Source organism: Elgaria multicarinata, chromosome 2 (assembly GCF_023053635.1).
Source record: "Elgaria multicarinata webbii isolate HBS135686 ecotype San Diego chromosome 2, rElgMul1.1.pri, whole genome shotgun sequence".
Lineage (NCBI taxonomy): Eukaryota > Metazoa > Chordata > Lepidosauria > Squamata > Anguidae > Elgaria > Elgaria multicarinata.
In genome coordinates, this window is record NC_086172.1 from 83,075,093 (window position 1) to 83,093,311 (window position 18,219).

Sequence of the window (18,219 nt, forward strand, 5' to 3'; positions counted from 1 at the left end):
CACATTCCATACACCATTTTCAAACCACGGTGTTATATCCTGCCTGGTATAGATCTGCCCCTGGTTTGCTACACTGTGTTATTAATTCATGTGTACTTATAACCTGCTTTTCAAGGTACTAATCCTTCCAAGGCGGCTTACAAGTAACATTAAGAAACGTTACTAAATTCACAATAATATTAAAATACAGCAACTGATAAGGATCCTTTCCACAGGGTAGCTGGTGGTAGAATCCCCAAGGGGGGGGCAGTCCAATTGGAACAGGAGCCTAAGGTGGTCTTTGCCTCCCTCCAGCTTTGCCCTGGAGTCATCACTGAGTTCTCCTACCTCAACATCTCCTACAACCTACCGCCTTTTCCTTATATTCGTCTCACCCATTTAGCCCTCTTTTCCTGAGGGCTGGCTTGCACATGCAAACCTTCCACTGGATTTCTCTGTAGATGTTTACTGTGCAGTGTCCTCTGAATCAGTTGAACTGGCGCCATTAAACAGCACTGTGTTTGAGGCAACATGAAAGCCTGTTTTCTGATATTATATCTGTGATGAACCATTCAGCAATATGTGATGATCCATTTATCACTTATTGCTGAACTTACCAAGTGAAGAAGCAAGTATGTATGAACCAGGTATTAAAGACTCAATTATTCTGGCAGGCCTTCCCTTTTTAGAATCTTATTGCTGACCATTATATATTATTTTTATGCCGTACGGGTTTATTGATGGTTTTATCTTTTTAAATTGTTCTTAATATTTTTGCGTTACCTATAATATTTTATTGTTTTTATCTTGTTTAAATTGTTTTAACTTTCTGTACCACCTAGGATATTTTGTAAATAGGTAGGGTATAAATTGAAATAACAATAACAACCAACCCTACACATTTTCTATTACCAGAATTATCTCTGTCACCATTATGAAATCCCTTAGAATGCAAAGAGAGAGAGAGAGAGAGAGAGAAGGCTAATCAGCATCCATAATCATCATTAATAGAAGGGTCAATATCTCTGGTATTTAGAGCTCAGTGGAATTCACATGTCACTGAAAGTATCCTTGTAGTGGATAGGTTTGTCTGGTTAAAAAAAGGCTTGGATCATCTACGAATGATGAGGGTTGCTGTGTGAGAAGAGGTGGGGCTTTGAAAGAGCCTCACACATACATCTCTGTCTGAAAACAAGTCCTCTGTTAAGTCGGATGCAAAAGAGAAGAGGAATAAAGGAGTGTGGGGCAGAACTTGACCAGACTGAGTCCAGAGTGCCCCCAGCTCCTTTCATGTCTCAGAGACAACAATCAAGTTTTTCCCAACATGGGGTGGGGGTGAGTGGGGAAACAGGTGACATGAAACTCAAGGCATTTTTCTCTTCTCTTGCATTTTATCCAATCTGGGCAGCTGCCTCTTCTCTATTTAAGACAGAATGTAAATGTGTAAATGACTAAGTATGGTAGATGGATGAAAATGGCTTGTGACATACAAAGTTAGAAGAAAGGACCAGATACTTTTCAAGTGAAAAAGATAAGGAAACTAAAAGCGCAATCCTATGTATGTTTGCATGTTTAAACAGAAAAAGTGGTGGGAATTGTAGGACTTTTTTCTGTCTAAATATGCTTAGGACTGCAGCTTATAGAAGCCAACATTATCAGAGCTACAGGAGACAAAATACAGTTAACCTCTTTCTTGACCGTTGTTGAGCCTATCACTACTCAGGATTAATATGTCCAGATGTATAAGGTTGAGTCCTTATGTGTGTTTGTGTCTTCTTTTTTTAATAAAGGTTTATGGAAAGTCACTGGTTTGTTTGGGTCACACAGATGAATCATATTCCAATGGAAATTGACAATGAGAAGCACAGAGACTGGCTCACCGCTCAGGTAAACTTTGTAGTCTGAGTTACTAGAGATTATATAGTCTGAGTTCCTTCCAAAGTGCCGATTGGGGACAGTCACTTACGAGGGAGGCTGGAGGTGGCACTGGCAAGATTGCAAAAAGTGGCACACTCTTGCCAAGCAGCTCTGTAGCCACTTGGCACAAGTCTTGAGAATCAGCTATTCTTAACAACACTACTACAAACCATAGGTTCTCAGGGTGTCTTATTCACGCAAAACAATCCATGCTGAAACACCTGCACCAGGTTCATATGATAAACCATGCTGACACTAACACAGCTCACAACCCACCATGGCTTATTGTGATGTGCAAACCCAGTCTCTGAGAGTAACGGTGCCTTTGGCTTCAGCTCAACAGAAGGTAACTTTAATGCTTATTAAACTTGTCTTCCGTTGAGTTGAATAGATAGGATCATAGATAGGATATCTGACCATGAGGCCCAACTCTGTAAATACCTTCTTCATACAAAGTAAAACTAACTAAGAAGCTGGAAAGCCCGATCTCTGCCAGAACTAACCTTTGACATTTCATTTCTGAGGGAAACTGGAGCATTCCCCATTCAGGTGTTGATCAGTGTGAGATTTTGGACAACTTCACTACAACCTTCCTGGGAGTTCTTTGCTGCCAACTACAAGCAGTGCTGAATGTTGAAGTGCAAGTGCTCGTAATGACACATCCAAGGAGAGTCCAAAAATGCAAGCAGTTGTGTTGAATCTTCTGTCTGTGTATTACATATGCTTTTTGTAAACTAATGGACCTTAATTACCCATTCAAGATCAAGCCACCCCCAAATAATTTGCCATCAACAGGGATAGCTCACAATAATATATTGTTGCTGGGAAAATCCATGTTCTCGGGTGCTACTGTGAGGATTTCAGCTAAGCTCAGAGGGAACAGAGAAGTCTGAGGTGGGTGGCAGGTGACACCATCATCCCTGATGATCAAAAGCCTAGATACATTTGAAGTGGCTCCGGATTTAACATATCAGAACCACTTCCAACAATACATTTCTTCGTTTGGGTTTCAAAACCCACTAAACCAATTTAAAACATTACAGTGGCCATGTGAAGAACACTTAGCGTGTAAGCATTTCATGTGACCTCTGTCACCTTTAAATCAGGTGGACCCATGGAAGCCTTTGTGCACATCTAAAAGGTATCCGCCTTGAGTCCCAGCACTGGGGAAAAGGTGGGATATAAATAAATATAATAATAACATCTTTGGATTGCAGCCTTAGAGTACTAGATTGCAGAGTGTGCTACTAGAACTACAGATAATGCCAGAAGCGCAGAGCTTGTGAAGTCCACTTGATCTGGGCCTTATAAAAATTCAACTTTTTGTCTCTTTGCCTTTTGCAGTTGGCAGCTACCTGCAATGTTGAACAGTCTTTTTTCAATGACTGGTTCAGTGGGCACCTGAATTTTCAAATAGAGCACCAGTAAGTATTCAGTGTTTGGAGCTGAAGCTTTCTCAGTGAGAGTAGACACATGCGATGAAATCATAATTCTCTGGGAAACTGCAGAACCCCAAAAGTGGGAGGAGGAGGAGGATTCTATCTCACCTTTCTGCACTGGGTGCCCAAAGTGTCTCAAACCAACAACAAATACGATAAAAAAGCACATTACACATAGTTTAGGTGTTTGCCATAGAAAATAGAAACCAGTTGCTCAGGACATCACAGCATGGGACAACTTTTGCTAATGTTTCAATGCTGGATGGTCTACACTAGTAGAGGCCGAGGGCTGTGATGTCAATGGAGTGGGTGAATCCACTCCAGGTTTCAGTCAGAACTCCTTTAGAGTTCTGACTGAAACCTGGACTAGATTTACTGCCCCACTGGCATCAGAGCCATCAGCCTCCATTGATGGTGCCCCTTTCCCTTAGCCATGCACACCTGCAGCAGAATAGGGTGGTGAAGGTGGTGGACTGGGCTGTTCTATTCCTGGCTCCAGGAAGGGTGCCATTTTTGAATACTTCCCCATGTAAAAACACTTCCCTACAAGAACTAGTATATCAGCGAGAAATGTTCTAGCCCAGAATGCCCCTTACAGTGTTAGTTTTGTATTAGCAAACATTGTTTTTCTTTCTTTTTTAAACAGAACAGCATTCTAACATATGATAAACAACCCACAGTCTAAAGTGGTACACTCTATGCTACCACCTCAGGACTCTGCTGCCTCATTTCTGCTGCTGGTGTAGACCAGGAGTGCAAGGGGGCACAGTCATTTCCCCCATGACTGCTGCTCCAGGGGATTCCTCATGCTTTCTCCTTTTATTTTAGCCTGTTTCCCACAATGCCGCGCCACAACTACCACAAGATAGCACCATTGGTGAAGTCACTATGTGCAAAGTATGAAGTCCCATATGAAGAAAAATCTCTTCTGAAAGCATTCTCAGATATTGTTGGGTAAGAACCATGGTAGGGAAAGTCCATCTGACCACCTAGGGCATAGCTAGATGGGGCGATATCCTAGTGATCGCCCCGAGATCATCCCAAATGACTCACAGGGCATCCCGGGAGCAGGGAGGGATGATCCCTCCCTTGCCCCGGGATATCGCCCTACAGTTCTACCCTGCTTTTTCCGTGGTCTCGGGATGATCCGTTGCGGTTTGCACGCAACATTGCAGCCACCATTTTGTTTTTGCTTTTTAAAGACGAAGGAGTGTACGGGCAAAAATGGTGAGTAATGTTTTAAAATAACTAAATTTCCTTGCTCCCCCACCCCACCTCCAATGGGCACCGAGCTCCTGAGGAAAATATAATAGAATGGTGTGTGTACTATCCTGAGGTTTTGGGGGGCAGAGCAAGATACAAATGCAACAAATACATTGTTAATAAAAGGAATGTCAAGGAGAAAAGGAAGAGAGAAGCAGCTCATGGACTGCTTGATGCCAATCGTTTTAGCAGATGGGTGGCCCTTTACAATACACTAGAACTCCCAAAAAAGATGTCACTCAAGACAAGTGAATGGGCCTTGCTCTTTAAAGAACCAGTGGAATTCACCATAGCAGTGACCGTAAGCATGTCTTTTAAAATCCAGATTTGGGAGGAGGGTTGTCATATTGGCCTCCAGAAGGGGTTGGGGCCGGATCTGGGTGAATATTCTAGCCTAGAGTCCATGATAATGGTGTAATCTCATGCCTTTCTTCTTCTTCTTCAGGTCCCTAAAGAAATCTGGTGCACTCTGGTTGGACGCCTACCTCCATAAATGAAGATCTCAAGGAGGGGGAAGGAGTTAGCAATGGGCAGGGGTGGTGGGGTGGGATCACATGTCTGTTCTTATTGTTGCATTTCAGTCTGTATCGGTGTACACAGTTTGAAGGGCATTTCCTGTTATTGTGAAATTGATGCTGGGGTGGGTTCGGGGGACCTGTTTAAAATCAGAGAGGGTTTCAGATTGGGGTACTGTCAATAGAGGATGAATTGAAAACACTAGTCTTCTTAACACTTGATGTCTGAACATTGGCCCAGTAGGTGGGATGCTTTTAGGGGAGGCAGATAGGGGAGTGAATAAGCAAATTGGCAGAGACTCCCGTGGTCCCCTTCCTGAGACTTATTACTATAGTCCCATCTTTAGTCTCTCAGGCGCTAGGTTCACATGTGCAGCTTTTTCAGAAACAGTCCAGCTTCAGGCAGCTTCTGCATCTGTTTGAACTGCAGAAAAAGAATACAAGAAGCATGGATGGCCCCTTTAAAGAAATAAGCTTAAATGAACTTCGGTCCCATTCCCCTGAATAATGCTGGCATAAGAGAGGATGGAAAGGCAAGATAAGTTGAATGATAATAAGAATTACTATTTGTGAAACACCTAAAAAACACAAAAGTGGATGCTTTAAACAATACAGAAAAATACAGGCCCCACCTGAGGGCGTACAGTCGGAGACCAAAAATGCCAGAAATAGACCTTTTAAAATAATAATAATAATTGCAGAACAAAGTATTGTCACCCGTCTAATGGAGAATTCTCTTGGGGGAAATTCTCTACTCTTCGGAGAATTCAAAGGCACAGCTACAAGCAGCAAGTCTATGGCTCAATTCAGACAACACATTTCTCAATGGTGGTTTTAGAACTCCACGGTGGAGTTTTTACACCACTTTTGAAAACTATTGCCTGGCGGGAAAACTCCACGCAGAATATCCATGAGTTTCTACACAACCGTTGTGTGGCAGGCTCTGTGGACTTTTCCGTTGAGTTGACATTTCCCACTGGCTACAGAGTTTCCTGGCAAGAGCAGCAAAAGGAGTGAGTGCTGCTCTAGGAGAGCCGCCAGGATTTATTTTATTATTATTTTTTTGCAGCAATGGCTGATGGGTTACCATCAGGAGGACCAGGGGAGAGTTTTCACACTGCGTTGACTAACATGTTGTCTGAACTGAGCCTATGCCTGTCTACACTGCTGGGGCTTTGCATACATGTGGAAGTGTGTGTTGGTGTGCACATGTGTTTGCACATGCGTGTGTTTCCTGACTTCTCCCTCTTTCTGATTGCCACAATGCTTCAACACAACAGCATGTACTGAGCTTGCATTGAACTTTCTGCAGGTCCGTTCCTATTCTCTATAATGGGGCTGCACAAATCTGTGCTGTGCCCATTCACCATGGATCAGCGAGGCTGATCCAACTGAGGGCTGTGCATGCATGGAAGCAGATGTGTGCATCCCTGAATGGGTAGGGAATCATGCACATAAATAGAGGCTGCATCTGTGATTCACCAACATATGCAGCTCCAGTTGCAGACTGGATTTCACAATGGGCCACAGCAGTGGCTTCTATTTAGCCTTCTCCTACTCTCTCCTGCCTGAACAGCTGATTGGTGCTGTTTATAATCTCCAACCAAGGCTGTGCATACATAATTTTGGACTGGGTCAGTAATTTGGCAGCTTGCATTATCATTCTGCCGGTAGCCCCAGTTTTCATAAGGGCTTGGCATGAAATAGAAAGGCATCTCTGCTGAAGACAGGGATTTATTTTAAAGATCAAGATTGGTTTCAGAGTCAGTTATAAGATTCTTGCTAATTCTTGTATACTATTACCATATAGAACTGAAGTCATCCAACATATGGGATTTAACTCCCTTCTTTTTTGCAAGACTGCAAGATTTCCCTTCTCTGTTACTATCTGAATGGGGTTCAGATTTTTAGGACGTTTGCTTCTTCTAGTCCATGCAAAGGGCTACAGAAGGGCCTGAAAACAGAAAACATTTTTTCCAAGCAATGCTGCCAGTATTTGGACTGGAACTAGACTTAGAGTAGGCCCATTGGAATCAAAGGGAATTCAGTCAATTATGACATGTTCCATTCATTTCTATGGCTTGTCCCATTGATTTCAGTGGGTTTTACTCCAAGTATGTCTAAGGCTTTAGCTAGACCTACCTTTTGTTCCGGGGCAGAGGAGGGGAGATCTCACGTTGGGATTAACGCAAGATCTCTGCCCCATTTACACGTAAGGCGTAACTGCCTCAGGAAGAGAGGCATCACGGCCACCATTTTTTATATTTTAAAGAGAATGTAGCGCACGAATGCTCGTGTGCTAAAGGTAAGTCTTTTTTAAAATTTAATTTGGTTTCCCCACTCCCCCCACCCTAACCCCAATAGGTACATCCTGTGGAAACAGGCCAGACATTCCGCAGTCTCCCAAGACCGCGGAAAAAGTGGGCCCAAAGGGGAGGGCTATATCCCGGGGCAAGGGAGGAATAATCCCTCCCTGATCCCGGGATCCCCTGTGCGTCATCTGGATGCACAGGGATGATCTGGGGGTTCACCCCGTCATATAGCCTGGTCTAGCTAAGGCCTTTGTCTCAAACCAATCTATTTCATTTACCTGCCTGAAAGCGCAAGGGGTGTTTTCTAAAAAGTGAGAAATGGCTTCCTTTGCCATCTCCACTCCCAAGTAAGTGAGAACAAGCTCTCTTTGGCTTTATATCTGATGTGAAATTCCACAATCCTTTCAGAAATATTTTCATCATCCGTTTTCTTTGATAGAAGATTGAGCAACTGTCAATTATTTGCAAGACACTTGGCACAAGGTTTGCTGGAACCCTAGAAAAAGAGAAATGATCATGCTGGCCTTGGCAGCTTCATCTAGTTGGTAGTTTATTGTCTACAAATGTAGGGTGACCATATGGAAAGGAGGACAGGGCTCCTGTATCTTTAACAGTTGTATAGAAAAGTATTTTAGCAGGTATCATTTGTATGCATGCAACACCTGGTGAAATTCCCTCTTCATCACAACAGTTAAAGCTGCAGTATCCTTCCACCTTTTTGGATAGCTTCTTCCATTCACCCATTTCAATAAATGAGAGTGTTCACCCTGGGCTGCTCCAGAAATGGCTGAAGATATTTCTCACCTATCCATACTGAGAGTTACACCCTTTCTGGGAGGACATCTGCATAGACAAAAAGTGACTTGAGGGATCACAGAGCTGGAAACAATTTAGTGGGGAAAGTTGAGGAGATGTTGGTTCAAGCACCTATTCAGCCATGATGCTCAATGGGTGAGTCATCTCACTCAGCTACCTTGGCCCACAGGACTGCTTTGAGGGGAAACAATAGAAGAAGTCCAAGTATACCAACCTGAGTTTGAAGGTAGTGCAAGATAGAAATAGAATAAATGTGCCCATGTGAATAAGCTCTCATGGACAACCATGTTTATTCTTCTGAGCCAGCTCTGGGATGTGTCAGAACAGTTCCATGTGTGAAGGAGAGGTGAATCTTAGGGCTCATCTACACGAAGCAGGATATTCCACTATGAAAGTGGTATACAGTATGTGTCCATGGGCCCCAACAGTTGTCAGTGCACTTCAATACCACTATAAAGCGGTAGTGTGGCTCCTGCCTTTTATATACTGCATTCATAATGGAATATCCTGCTTGGTGTAGATGAGCCCTTAGTAGGACCTTTTCCACGATGCATCTAACTATTCCAAAACTATAAATAAAGTGCATTGTACATTCACTCATATGACTTAAGACCAAATTCAAATCTCAATGGACCAGGAGTGCAAAAGCACCTTATTGCTGCCCACACACAGAGACATTGTGGATTAGCCCTTGGTGACTAGATGTTAATAAATGAAATTGCTATTACTCCTAATCTGCTCCTAACACCTGTCCAGTGCCTCTTGACTATTTGGCTAGTAATATAAAATCTTGCTTGCCGTAATGTATGTAGCTACCATAATGGTAGCTTTAGACCACACTCGCTCAGTAGCATTTCTACTGTGAATTCCAGAACATTCCACATTTTGTAAGCTTTTTGGAATAGAATATAGGAAGTGAATTGAAATGACATTGTGGGTTAACACAATTACATATTGCCTTAATCTCGGTGGGCATGACCTAGGCAAGTGAAAGCATTTTTAAGTCATTGATTTAAATGTAAAAAAAAATTCGGCACATAATTTAATATTGACTCCTGTAAGTGCTTAAATTTGGCTGAGTCATGCCATCTGCCTCTTTCTGGTTCTGTGAATGTATTTCATTTTCTCTGCTCTAGCAAGAATGAGCACCAAAAAAAGTGTACTGTAGCATCTCCTATGCAGTCTTCCGAGCAAACAGCTCATCTGATCTAAAGTCTTCTGATTTCTTTGATGTTCTCCCAGCTTTGGTTCCTGAGCAATGTTTTTCCCCTGTGGTAACTTGCAGCAATTTTCTATCTTTCTTGGATCACCCGAGCTGACTAACCTTGTATCCTATCTTGCTTGTTTGCTTAGTTTGCAGGAGCCCTGGAAAGCTGGGAATTCTTAAGTCAGTAGCCTTATGCTCATCAGCTTGGGGAAAGTTTTAGTGTATTGTTAAAAGTCAGATGTCAATAAATTGTGCTGCCAATGTCTTTGGGAAATGGCAGTTGCATCTTTTGGTTAGCATTATTTAGAACAGACTTCCCCCAAAGTGGTGCCCTCCAGTATCCATGCTAGCTGGGGATGATGGGAATTGTAGTGTAACAATTCCCACCATGGGAATTCCCACCAATTCCCACCATGGTGCCAGGTTGGGGAAAGCTGATTTAGAACAAAGAACAATGTTACTGGGACAATCCAGAGATGCATGGGCCAGTACTCAGTTGTACAGAGAAATGTTTGAAGTGAAAATGTAACAAGCGATTAAGAGAATGATCATAGATTCTCTTCCTCCCTTGACTAAGACAAGCCCAATGGCTGCTTCTATTGAAACCATTCTTGTTCATGAAAAAGCAAAAAAATAAAAATAACTAATTGAAATAAACATTAGCTTTTGCATTTGGGATATATTCTGAGTGTTCTGTTTCATTGCTCTCATTGGAAGACAACCTTCTTCTCCCAAAAGATCAAAGCAGCAACTCTAGTAATACACACACATGTAAATTTGTAAATCCAAATGTTCTGGGAGTCCTGTGTTCACTTTCTGTCTGGTTTGCCTCTCAAATTATTATTATTATTATTATTATTATTATTATTTATATAGCGCCATCAACGTACATGGTGCTATTAATCCAGTTATGTTCTAAAAGTTGGGCATTTCCTTTGGGTTAAACTAGTCTTGCATATCGTTAACATAAAAGTTTACTTGAATTTAGCCACATGGTGTGAAAACTATATTTCCTTACGACAAGTACATGAATTTTCCCAATTCCAGTGAAATATCAACCTCTGGTTTTTCTAATTTCAAAGTCTTCCACTTGAAGAAAACTGAGCATCAAGAACTGCATAGTATAAGATCAAATCCATTGCTGGGTGATGAAATCAAGATATGTGGAAGTGTATGCAATTTCCACACTGCATTTGTCTTTCTAGCTCGATTTCCTAGAATGTTCATTGAGACTTGCCAAAATGATTAGGATAATATGACTCTGGGCTTGTTTAAGCCATGTAGGACTTCCAAGCTTTCAAATGGATTGATCATTAACCGGGCAGAAGTAAGCGATTTTAACCGAGTTGAATGTATTTGTAAATTCAACCCTGGCATTGGGCTCTTTAGGGTTGGTTTATACAGAAGTAAAATGCATTGGGGAGGGATCACACCCTATCTCCCTTCCAGTAAAGATACAATGTAATGGCATATTGAATACTCCCCCTTTTTTAATTACTTGTTTTCATGAAGAATTATTAAATAAGTAGAGAATGGAAAATTTACCATACTTCAGCCATTTGATTAGGTAATGGAATGTTACCAAAAGAAAAATTTCTGTGAGTTACTGCTTTTGCAGCTGCCAGAGGGTTCAAAAGTTAAATACATGCAAGCATTCCATTCTAGAACCCTTGGGGAAATGGATCAAAGAACGTGTGGGGGAAGCCAGGTGGAGCATGTGAGAGGGAGATGCAATGTGAGTGAGAAAAAAGTAAAAGAAAAGTACAGGAACAAGCGAGAAGCAAAATTGCTTCAAATTCTGGCCAAGCAAGTTAGTGAATAATGTTGCAAGGATGCACTTGAGAAAAAAAAAGGGTACTTCTAAAAATATATATAATAATCAGTTGCATTCTCTGTTTTAGATGGTTCAAATCCAGAATTCCTCTTACGTAGGAGCAGGTTGCATACCACTCTACTTAGGGGCTAAGTCTTAACAGATGATCTTGTCTTTCAGCTCAAATTCAGTCCCCCACTTCCCAAGCAGGTGACCAGCGCTGTCAGAGCTGCACACCATGGTATTTAATAAAGTAAAAAAAGTTTTCACTGATTTCAATAAACTTGTGTTTCTGAGAGCCAGTTCAAAACTAAAAAAAAAAACACCCATGGTATACACCTGGTTCACATGACACATTGGGTAATTTAACCCACAATGAGTCATAGCATGTGCAAGGCGCCATTTTGAATATGCAACCCCCAATGAGGTTGCAACATGTCATCTGAACTTGGCCATTGGGGGTTATGCAAGTGTTAAATACTCTTTGCATAACCCTACGACACATTGAGGTTTTAAGACTGCAGTACCTCAGAATTCAGGTGGAGGATTCTATATTTGCTTACTTCTCTGCATCAAAAACATTCTTGCACAGAGAAAGCTTACCAGATGTAGGAAAGAAGTTCCCCTCCTTTAGTGTTACCATCTGTACATAAATATAATAAGTAAACATATAAAAGCTCCCATTTCTTGATGTATTTACATCGATTGTATAAGATCTCTTGAATATGGCTAAAAGTGTGATACAATGTCAGTTGTAATCAGGAGGAGTTTGGCAGGCTGGCATAATATTTTATTAATAGTTCTAGCGTCCAAATCCAGTTCCCATGTTTAAGCATAAAATTTCCATGCAAATGTTAGCTTTCAGTGGGTAAATCACATTTTAAGCCTCTGCATCATTAAATGCTCTGCAAAAGCAAGATTTCCTTTCTTGGCAACAAATTTTTATCGCATTAAATCCTGTACATCAGGTTGTTGTTTAAATGACAGTTATTCTAGCAATGCCCTTAAACCTACAGTGTGGTCTAATTGAAGTCTAAGAAGGATTTTTTTATACACAAAAGCATCAAGTTGCATCAGTCCTTAATGCTTTTTTTTCTATTCTATTTTTAGGATATCAAATTACCTTTTTTTTTTAGTATCTACTATTCAATAAAATCATAGCCATTGAATAGAAAAGGTGGTTTGTGCCTTAATTATCCACATTAAAATATCTAATGTACATACCAAAATACAGGAATATATGTGCCTCTTGTGATTTCCTCACTTTGAGATGAGGATTTTTAATTTCACCATCAGCCTGCCTTATTCACAGAATTTCATGGGGAATCCAGAGATGGTGATGTCTTCCACTTGTAATCTTGCCATGTTTCCCCACCATTTCCTCTCTCTTTTTTTTTCTTGCCACAGAAAATCCATTGAGAAAGAAAAGATAGAATAGATGCACAATACCTTGTAATGGTTAGTGCTAAGAGACCTCCATCTAGGAACACTCTAACACAACCAGTTAGGGAGAATTGATCTGCTCTACCTAACTAACCTAATAAGGGCTTTTTCCATGCCACTGGGGCTGTTCACAAAACACGCTAATCCACACTCAGTGGTTGAGTGTGGGTTGGTTTTTTTGAACTGTGGCATAGCATGTTGTCTGAACCCAGGACATTTTCTGCAGGGTGGTTGTTAACCATGTGATGTGGCGTTTTAATCACCCTAAACAACCCAGGAACACGCTGTGGTGTTCTCAAGGGGGCTTCTTCGAGAAAAACAAGCCACCCTGCAGAAAATGTTCTGGGTTCAGACAGTTCAACAAGTAACACACACACAACCACTGAGGGCATGGCTAGACCAGGGGGGTGGAGGGAGATGATCTCGCGATATGATGATTGCGAGATCCTCCCCCTTAGTCTACACATGAGTGTGATGTCCCGGGAGGAAGAGGCCTTCGCGCCCACCATTTTTTTTTAATCAAAAATGAGGGCAGGAGCACTCCAACAAAAAAGGTATGGTTTTTTTTTTTAAAAAAAAACACAACCTCCCACTCCCCCCACCCCACCCCTGATGGGCATGGAGCTCCCGAGGAGTTCCATGCTCCATGCCTGGTTCTCGGCTCCTAGCGGTTACTCTTGAGGAGCCATGATTAAAACGGGACGTCCAGCCACATCTCCTGTGGTCTTGGGATCATCCCGGGAGTTCAGGAAGAATCGGGATTTAAGTGTAGGGCCATAACCTGGGGAAAGGGAGGGATCATCCCTCCCTGCTCCCGGAATCTGCTGTGCATTATGTGGACGCACAGGGAAGATCCCTGGGATATCGCCCTGTCTAGCGATGCCTTGAGTGGGGTTTAGAGGGTTGTGTGAACCCAGTCATAATAGCAGGATGCCCTTAATTCTAGAGCTGATCCTGCCACAATCAGAAAAAAGAACTTTGGAGCTAATTTGGAGTATTTGAACAGATCAGTTTTGAGCCAGCTGAAGTTCAGTGGGGTTATGGTTGCATTGTAAATTGCATCAATTTCCACAGGAATTGCATCAGTTTCAACAGAAATTGGATTTTAATGTGCAATCACTCTGCCTCATTCACAGAATTTTACAGGGGGGTCCAAACAACACTGTAAAATTCTGTGAATGAGGCAGAGCGATTGCACATTAAAATCCTCTTATGGGAATGCTCTTAGAGTCAGTTTAAAATTCTGTCACAGTGAAAGGTTGTTTTGCTGTTAATGTAACAAAAGAAAAAAAAGACAGGATCCCCAATTAGAACTCAAGAAAAAAACACAAGGTGCAAGGGACTTTACCAAACTGCACTTAATTAATACATAAAAGAAGTAATTTTATAGTGGCTTATAAACATGCATATAAACAAATACGAAGCAATTAATTGTGCACACCAAATTACAAAGGAAGTTAATATTTCCAGTGGATAAACACCATGTCAAACATATCAATAACATATTAAACATATCAATTCCGATGTATACATATCATGTGAAACATATCAGTATCATATTAAACATATCAGTCCAATTTTTTCCACTTCCTAAATATTATGAATTAGCAGTCAATTGAATAAGGCAAAATAGCCAAATATATTATCAATTGTGAGTGAAATCATTCATCTGGAGAAAATGTCAATATTGTATTGAATGTGGAAATTCGGGTTTTCTCCAACTCACTCATTTCCCAGAACATGCTTGTGTTCCGAAAGCCAGTTGCCACCACCCCACAGCGGGTTGCCACGTTCAGTTTCTTTACGTTTCTCTATTGGTTAGGTAGAGAAGGCTATTAGAAGCAATGGGACATATTTCTCCTACTCATGAAGTGAAGTAGGGTAACATATTCAGCTAAATCCCAGTTGACATTTCCACTGAAGAATAATCTTAAGGTTAACTCTCTTAAGACGATTAAATTAGAACGATTATCACATTGTGACAAGGGAGCTCAAGACACGGGAAGACTGTTCCTGAACAACATTATCGCTGCCCTTGCATGGAGAAGTTTTCTATGTTTTGTGTAGCAGACTGTGTGTAAAGCTCTACAGGAGATTTCCCGAGAGTTAGGAATATAACTTTTGGAAAAGTTCTAGAGGTCATCCCATGGCTAGTACAAGGGGATGTACTAGCCATGGGATTCGCCCATTCACAAACCCTGCACAGTTTGTGAAGGCCTACTTCAGAAGTAGGCAACCTGGTGTCTTCCAATTCCTTTAGCTCAAAATGCTTAACCACCAAGGCTTACCAGTTAAAGCTGCAGGAGCCCTGCCCTCTTTTGTAGAGTGACCAAATACAAAAGAGGGCAGGACTCCTGCAGCTTTAACTGCAGTGATGAAGAGGGGAATTTCAAAGGGTGCTGCATGCATAACAATGACACCTGCTGAAATTCCCTTTTCTCTACAACTGTTAAAGAGAGAGGAGCACAGTCCTCCTTTCCATATGGTCACCCTAGCTGAACAGGGTCAGTGAGTTTAAGTGCTGAATGGTACTGTTGCTGTTTTACTATCTGTATTTGACCTCTGATCTCAGAGGGGGGGGGGGGGACAGAAGATAAATTGAAATGGTAAGCAAACTTGTCCAGTTCTAAATTCTCTATCTTCTTAGAAAACAACTTAATTGCTGTGATGATCCTAACGTGAAGGTTACTGTGGCTCATAGTTGTCTTTCGTTTGCATGGATGCTGTTGGCTGACTTGGATGGGGTGACTGCCTGTTCATGTACATTCCAGTTCACAGTGGTTAATTTTAACCACCCAGGTTATGAGAGCACAAAATCCAGCTGCTTTGATCATTACTGTGGCCTTTCTATTTCCGTGGTAATAATCAGTCTTTTATCAACTAGATAAATAAACCAATAGCCCTCTTTAAACACCTTGCAAACATGCCAGATTACAATCTGAGAAAATCAACCTCTCCCTCCAACGGAGAGTGATAGTACAAGGGCCAGGGCCACTGGATCCTTAAACCTAGTGAACATGGAACTGAGTTTGTCCCTTCCTGGCCTCCAGCTCAAATTTTTTTTGTTTCGTTTGCTTCATATAACCATTTATATCCTGGTTTTTCTCATTGTAAGGCCCTAATAATGGTCAGGGAGCCTAAATTAAACATTACAAATCAAAGAAATAATACAATAAACATTAAAACCATCATCAACACAATGGGGAGAAATTCAAGGCAGAACCAACACCTGGCAGAACAAAGTGGTCGTCAGAGAAAAGCCCAAGGGGGGCTAACTGAACCTCTGTAATGATGGCATTCCAAAAGCTGGGTGCTGCAACCAGAAAGGCCCCGTCTAGTGTCCCTGCTAACCACACCTCCCAACATGACAGAACATACAGCAGCCTTTTTCTTTCACAGAATCATCCATCTGTTTCCTCTTCCCTTACAATTGTTTTTCACTCTGGGCATGGACTTCTCTGTCCCCTGATTTGGAGGACAAAATATTTACTGCTGCTTATCCATAGATGGCATCCATTGTTTTAAAAGCTGGGGTGGGACACCCTCCAACCACAAATAGGAATGAACCAAACAATTATAAAATCTTTTTGAATATATGTATATATCATTGTTCTTATTTTTATTGACAAGTTATGTTACACTTGCTCAAACTATGTTCACATATACATATATTCAAAAAGATTTTATAATTGTTTGGTTCATTCCTATTTGTGGTTGGAGGGTGTCCCACCCCAGCTTTTGTCGCATTATTCCCAACCACTGCCTCCTTTCATTTAGGTATCCATTGTTTTAAGACACAATGCAGCCAGGGTACCTTGAATCACAGTAGCTGCAGCAGTCCATGCACCAACATTTTTTTTACCCCATGGCATTGTTGCAACTGCATAAGCTTCCATCAGAGTTCCGCATGTGTTGAGTAGATTAAGTAGCAAACCCAATCAAAAACCTCTTCAATTGGAAATGAAGGAAAAGGGGAGCTCATATACTATTACAACACTCATATATCTTTCTTTTCAAGCAGGACAACATTAACCCAAACACAATTCCCTCAAGAGCAACAACCAGCTGCTACCGGCGTAGACTGCATTATTTTTGGATCCTGTAAGACATCTTTTCTTCTGAAATTAAATGCGGCTCTGCTCTGCTTTGGAATAAAATGACCAACTTTGTGCAATTTGCATTCACAAAATCAGGACACAATCCAATGCATATGAAGCCAGAAAAAGGTCCTACAACTCCCAGCATTCCCCAGCCGTGCATCTGAGGGGCCAAAGGATTGTTGAGAGCTCCCCCTCCAAGATCGGAGACTGCGCTCCAACGTTCAAATATCCAACATCCTGGCCCTGACTCCTCACAGCTGGCACAGAACACTGGCTGCTGCCCAAGGTTGGACAAACAACCTCAGAGTGGGCGAAAGGGGGGCATTACAGTGGGCAGGGAGGGGAGGAAACTAGAGAGGCCAGGATACGAGAAATCCTGAGGCCTCTCTAGTCTCCTCCCCACCCCAAAGCACTGAAGCTAGACAGGCAAAAAGCCCATCTAGCAAATAATACAGGGCAGGAGGACATGGAGGCAAAGATTGGCTCTGACTGTCAGCCTCCGAGTTTGGGGGCTTACAATCAGTGAGGATGCAATCAATAGGATTGTACCCTAATTTGCTTTTCTACAAACAGCTCAACTCAGGGGCAAGAGACAGATGTCCATCAAAAAAAGATTCATGGTGTAGTCAACATATTTCAATTGCTTTGATATGCTACAGAGACACACGTACATTCAAAAGCCCACATTTTAATGCATTTTTATGTACATCTCTGTCTTCGCATCCACTTTCAAGTTAAATGCTATAATACTTTTGCATTAAGAATAGCTATTAGGACTCCATGATCTGCATTGACCTAATAAAGCAAGTGACTCAACCACATTTAACTAAGCTGTGGTAAACATCTTGCCTGTTATTTCACCCATAAAGATTCCACCCCACCCTTACCATTGTGGCATCTCTCTTCGGATTGTCCATACAATAGCCTCAAGAAGGCAGGAAAATGCTCCAGAGCCCTGTTGTTCAGAGCAGAGGTGGGCAACCCATGGCATGACCCTAGGCCTCTGTGTGTGTGCCCCACAATGCTCTCCAGATCTTCATGCCAATGCCACCAGAGAAAGAGCTGGCAGGTAGGCAGGTGCACACATAGCCCAGCCACACAATGTAGACCCCTAGAGTGACATCATTTGTTTTATTTAAAATATTCAGTCAGTCAGTCATTTATAATATTTCCAGGCAACCACTCAGGGCAGAGGCCCTCCCAAAATAGCATTCAAAGCACAATGCTCAGTCGTTTGGCGTCTGATGCCTTCTGGTCCTTCGTGCAGCCATTTCATGTGCTGCTCCTTCTGCTGGAGAAAGAAAAGAGCGGGCAGCCTGATCCAGAGACTGGTTGCTGGAGATACCCACCAGATAACTGATGAAATAGATGGAAAGCGGGTTGGGATGAGAAAGAGAGAGACAGAGAGAAAGATG

The 18,219-nt window shown here is 41.9% G+C and overlaps 3 protein-coding genes across 3 annotated transcripts in view; 2 read left to right on the forward strand and 1 right to left on the reverse strand.

The window, feature by feature from the left end:
• The window catches only part of LOC134392581 (acyl-CoA 6-desaturase-like), a 37,237-nt gene extending 27,111 nt beyond the window's left edge, over window positions 1–10,126 (forward strand). The window contains exons 9-12 of the mRNA XM_063117022.1: window positions 1,770–1,866; window positions 3,241–3,320; window positions 4,164–4,289; window positions 5,044–10,126. Coding sequence (XP_062973092.1) covers window positions 1,770–1,866; window positions 3,241–3,320; window positions 4,164–4,289; window positions 5,044–5,095 — 355 coding nt within the window. The 3' untranslated portion in view covers window positions 5,096–10,126. The remainder of the gene's footprint in view (window positions 1–1,769; window positions 1,867–3,240; window positions 3,321–4,163; window positions 4,290–5,043) is intronic.
• LOC134392586 (acyl-CoA (8-3)-desaturase-like) overlaps window positions 1–18,219 on the reverse strand; it is a 191,149-nt gene that overhangs the window by 165,688 nt on the left and 7,242 nt on the right. The gene's annotated exons all lie outside the window — the stretch shown is intronic.
• Window positions 7,744–18,219, forward strand: part of LOC134391904 (thyroid peroxidase-like) — a 41,032-nt gene continuing 30,556 nt past the window's right edge. Inside the window, exon 1 of the mRNA XM_063115828.1 lies at window positions 7,744–7,772. Coding sequence (XP_062971898.1) covers window positions 7,744–7,772 — 29 coding nt within the window. The remainder of the gene's footprint in view (window positions 7,773–18,219) is intronic.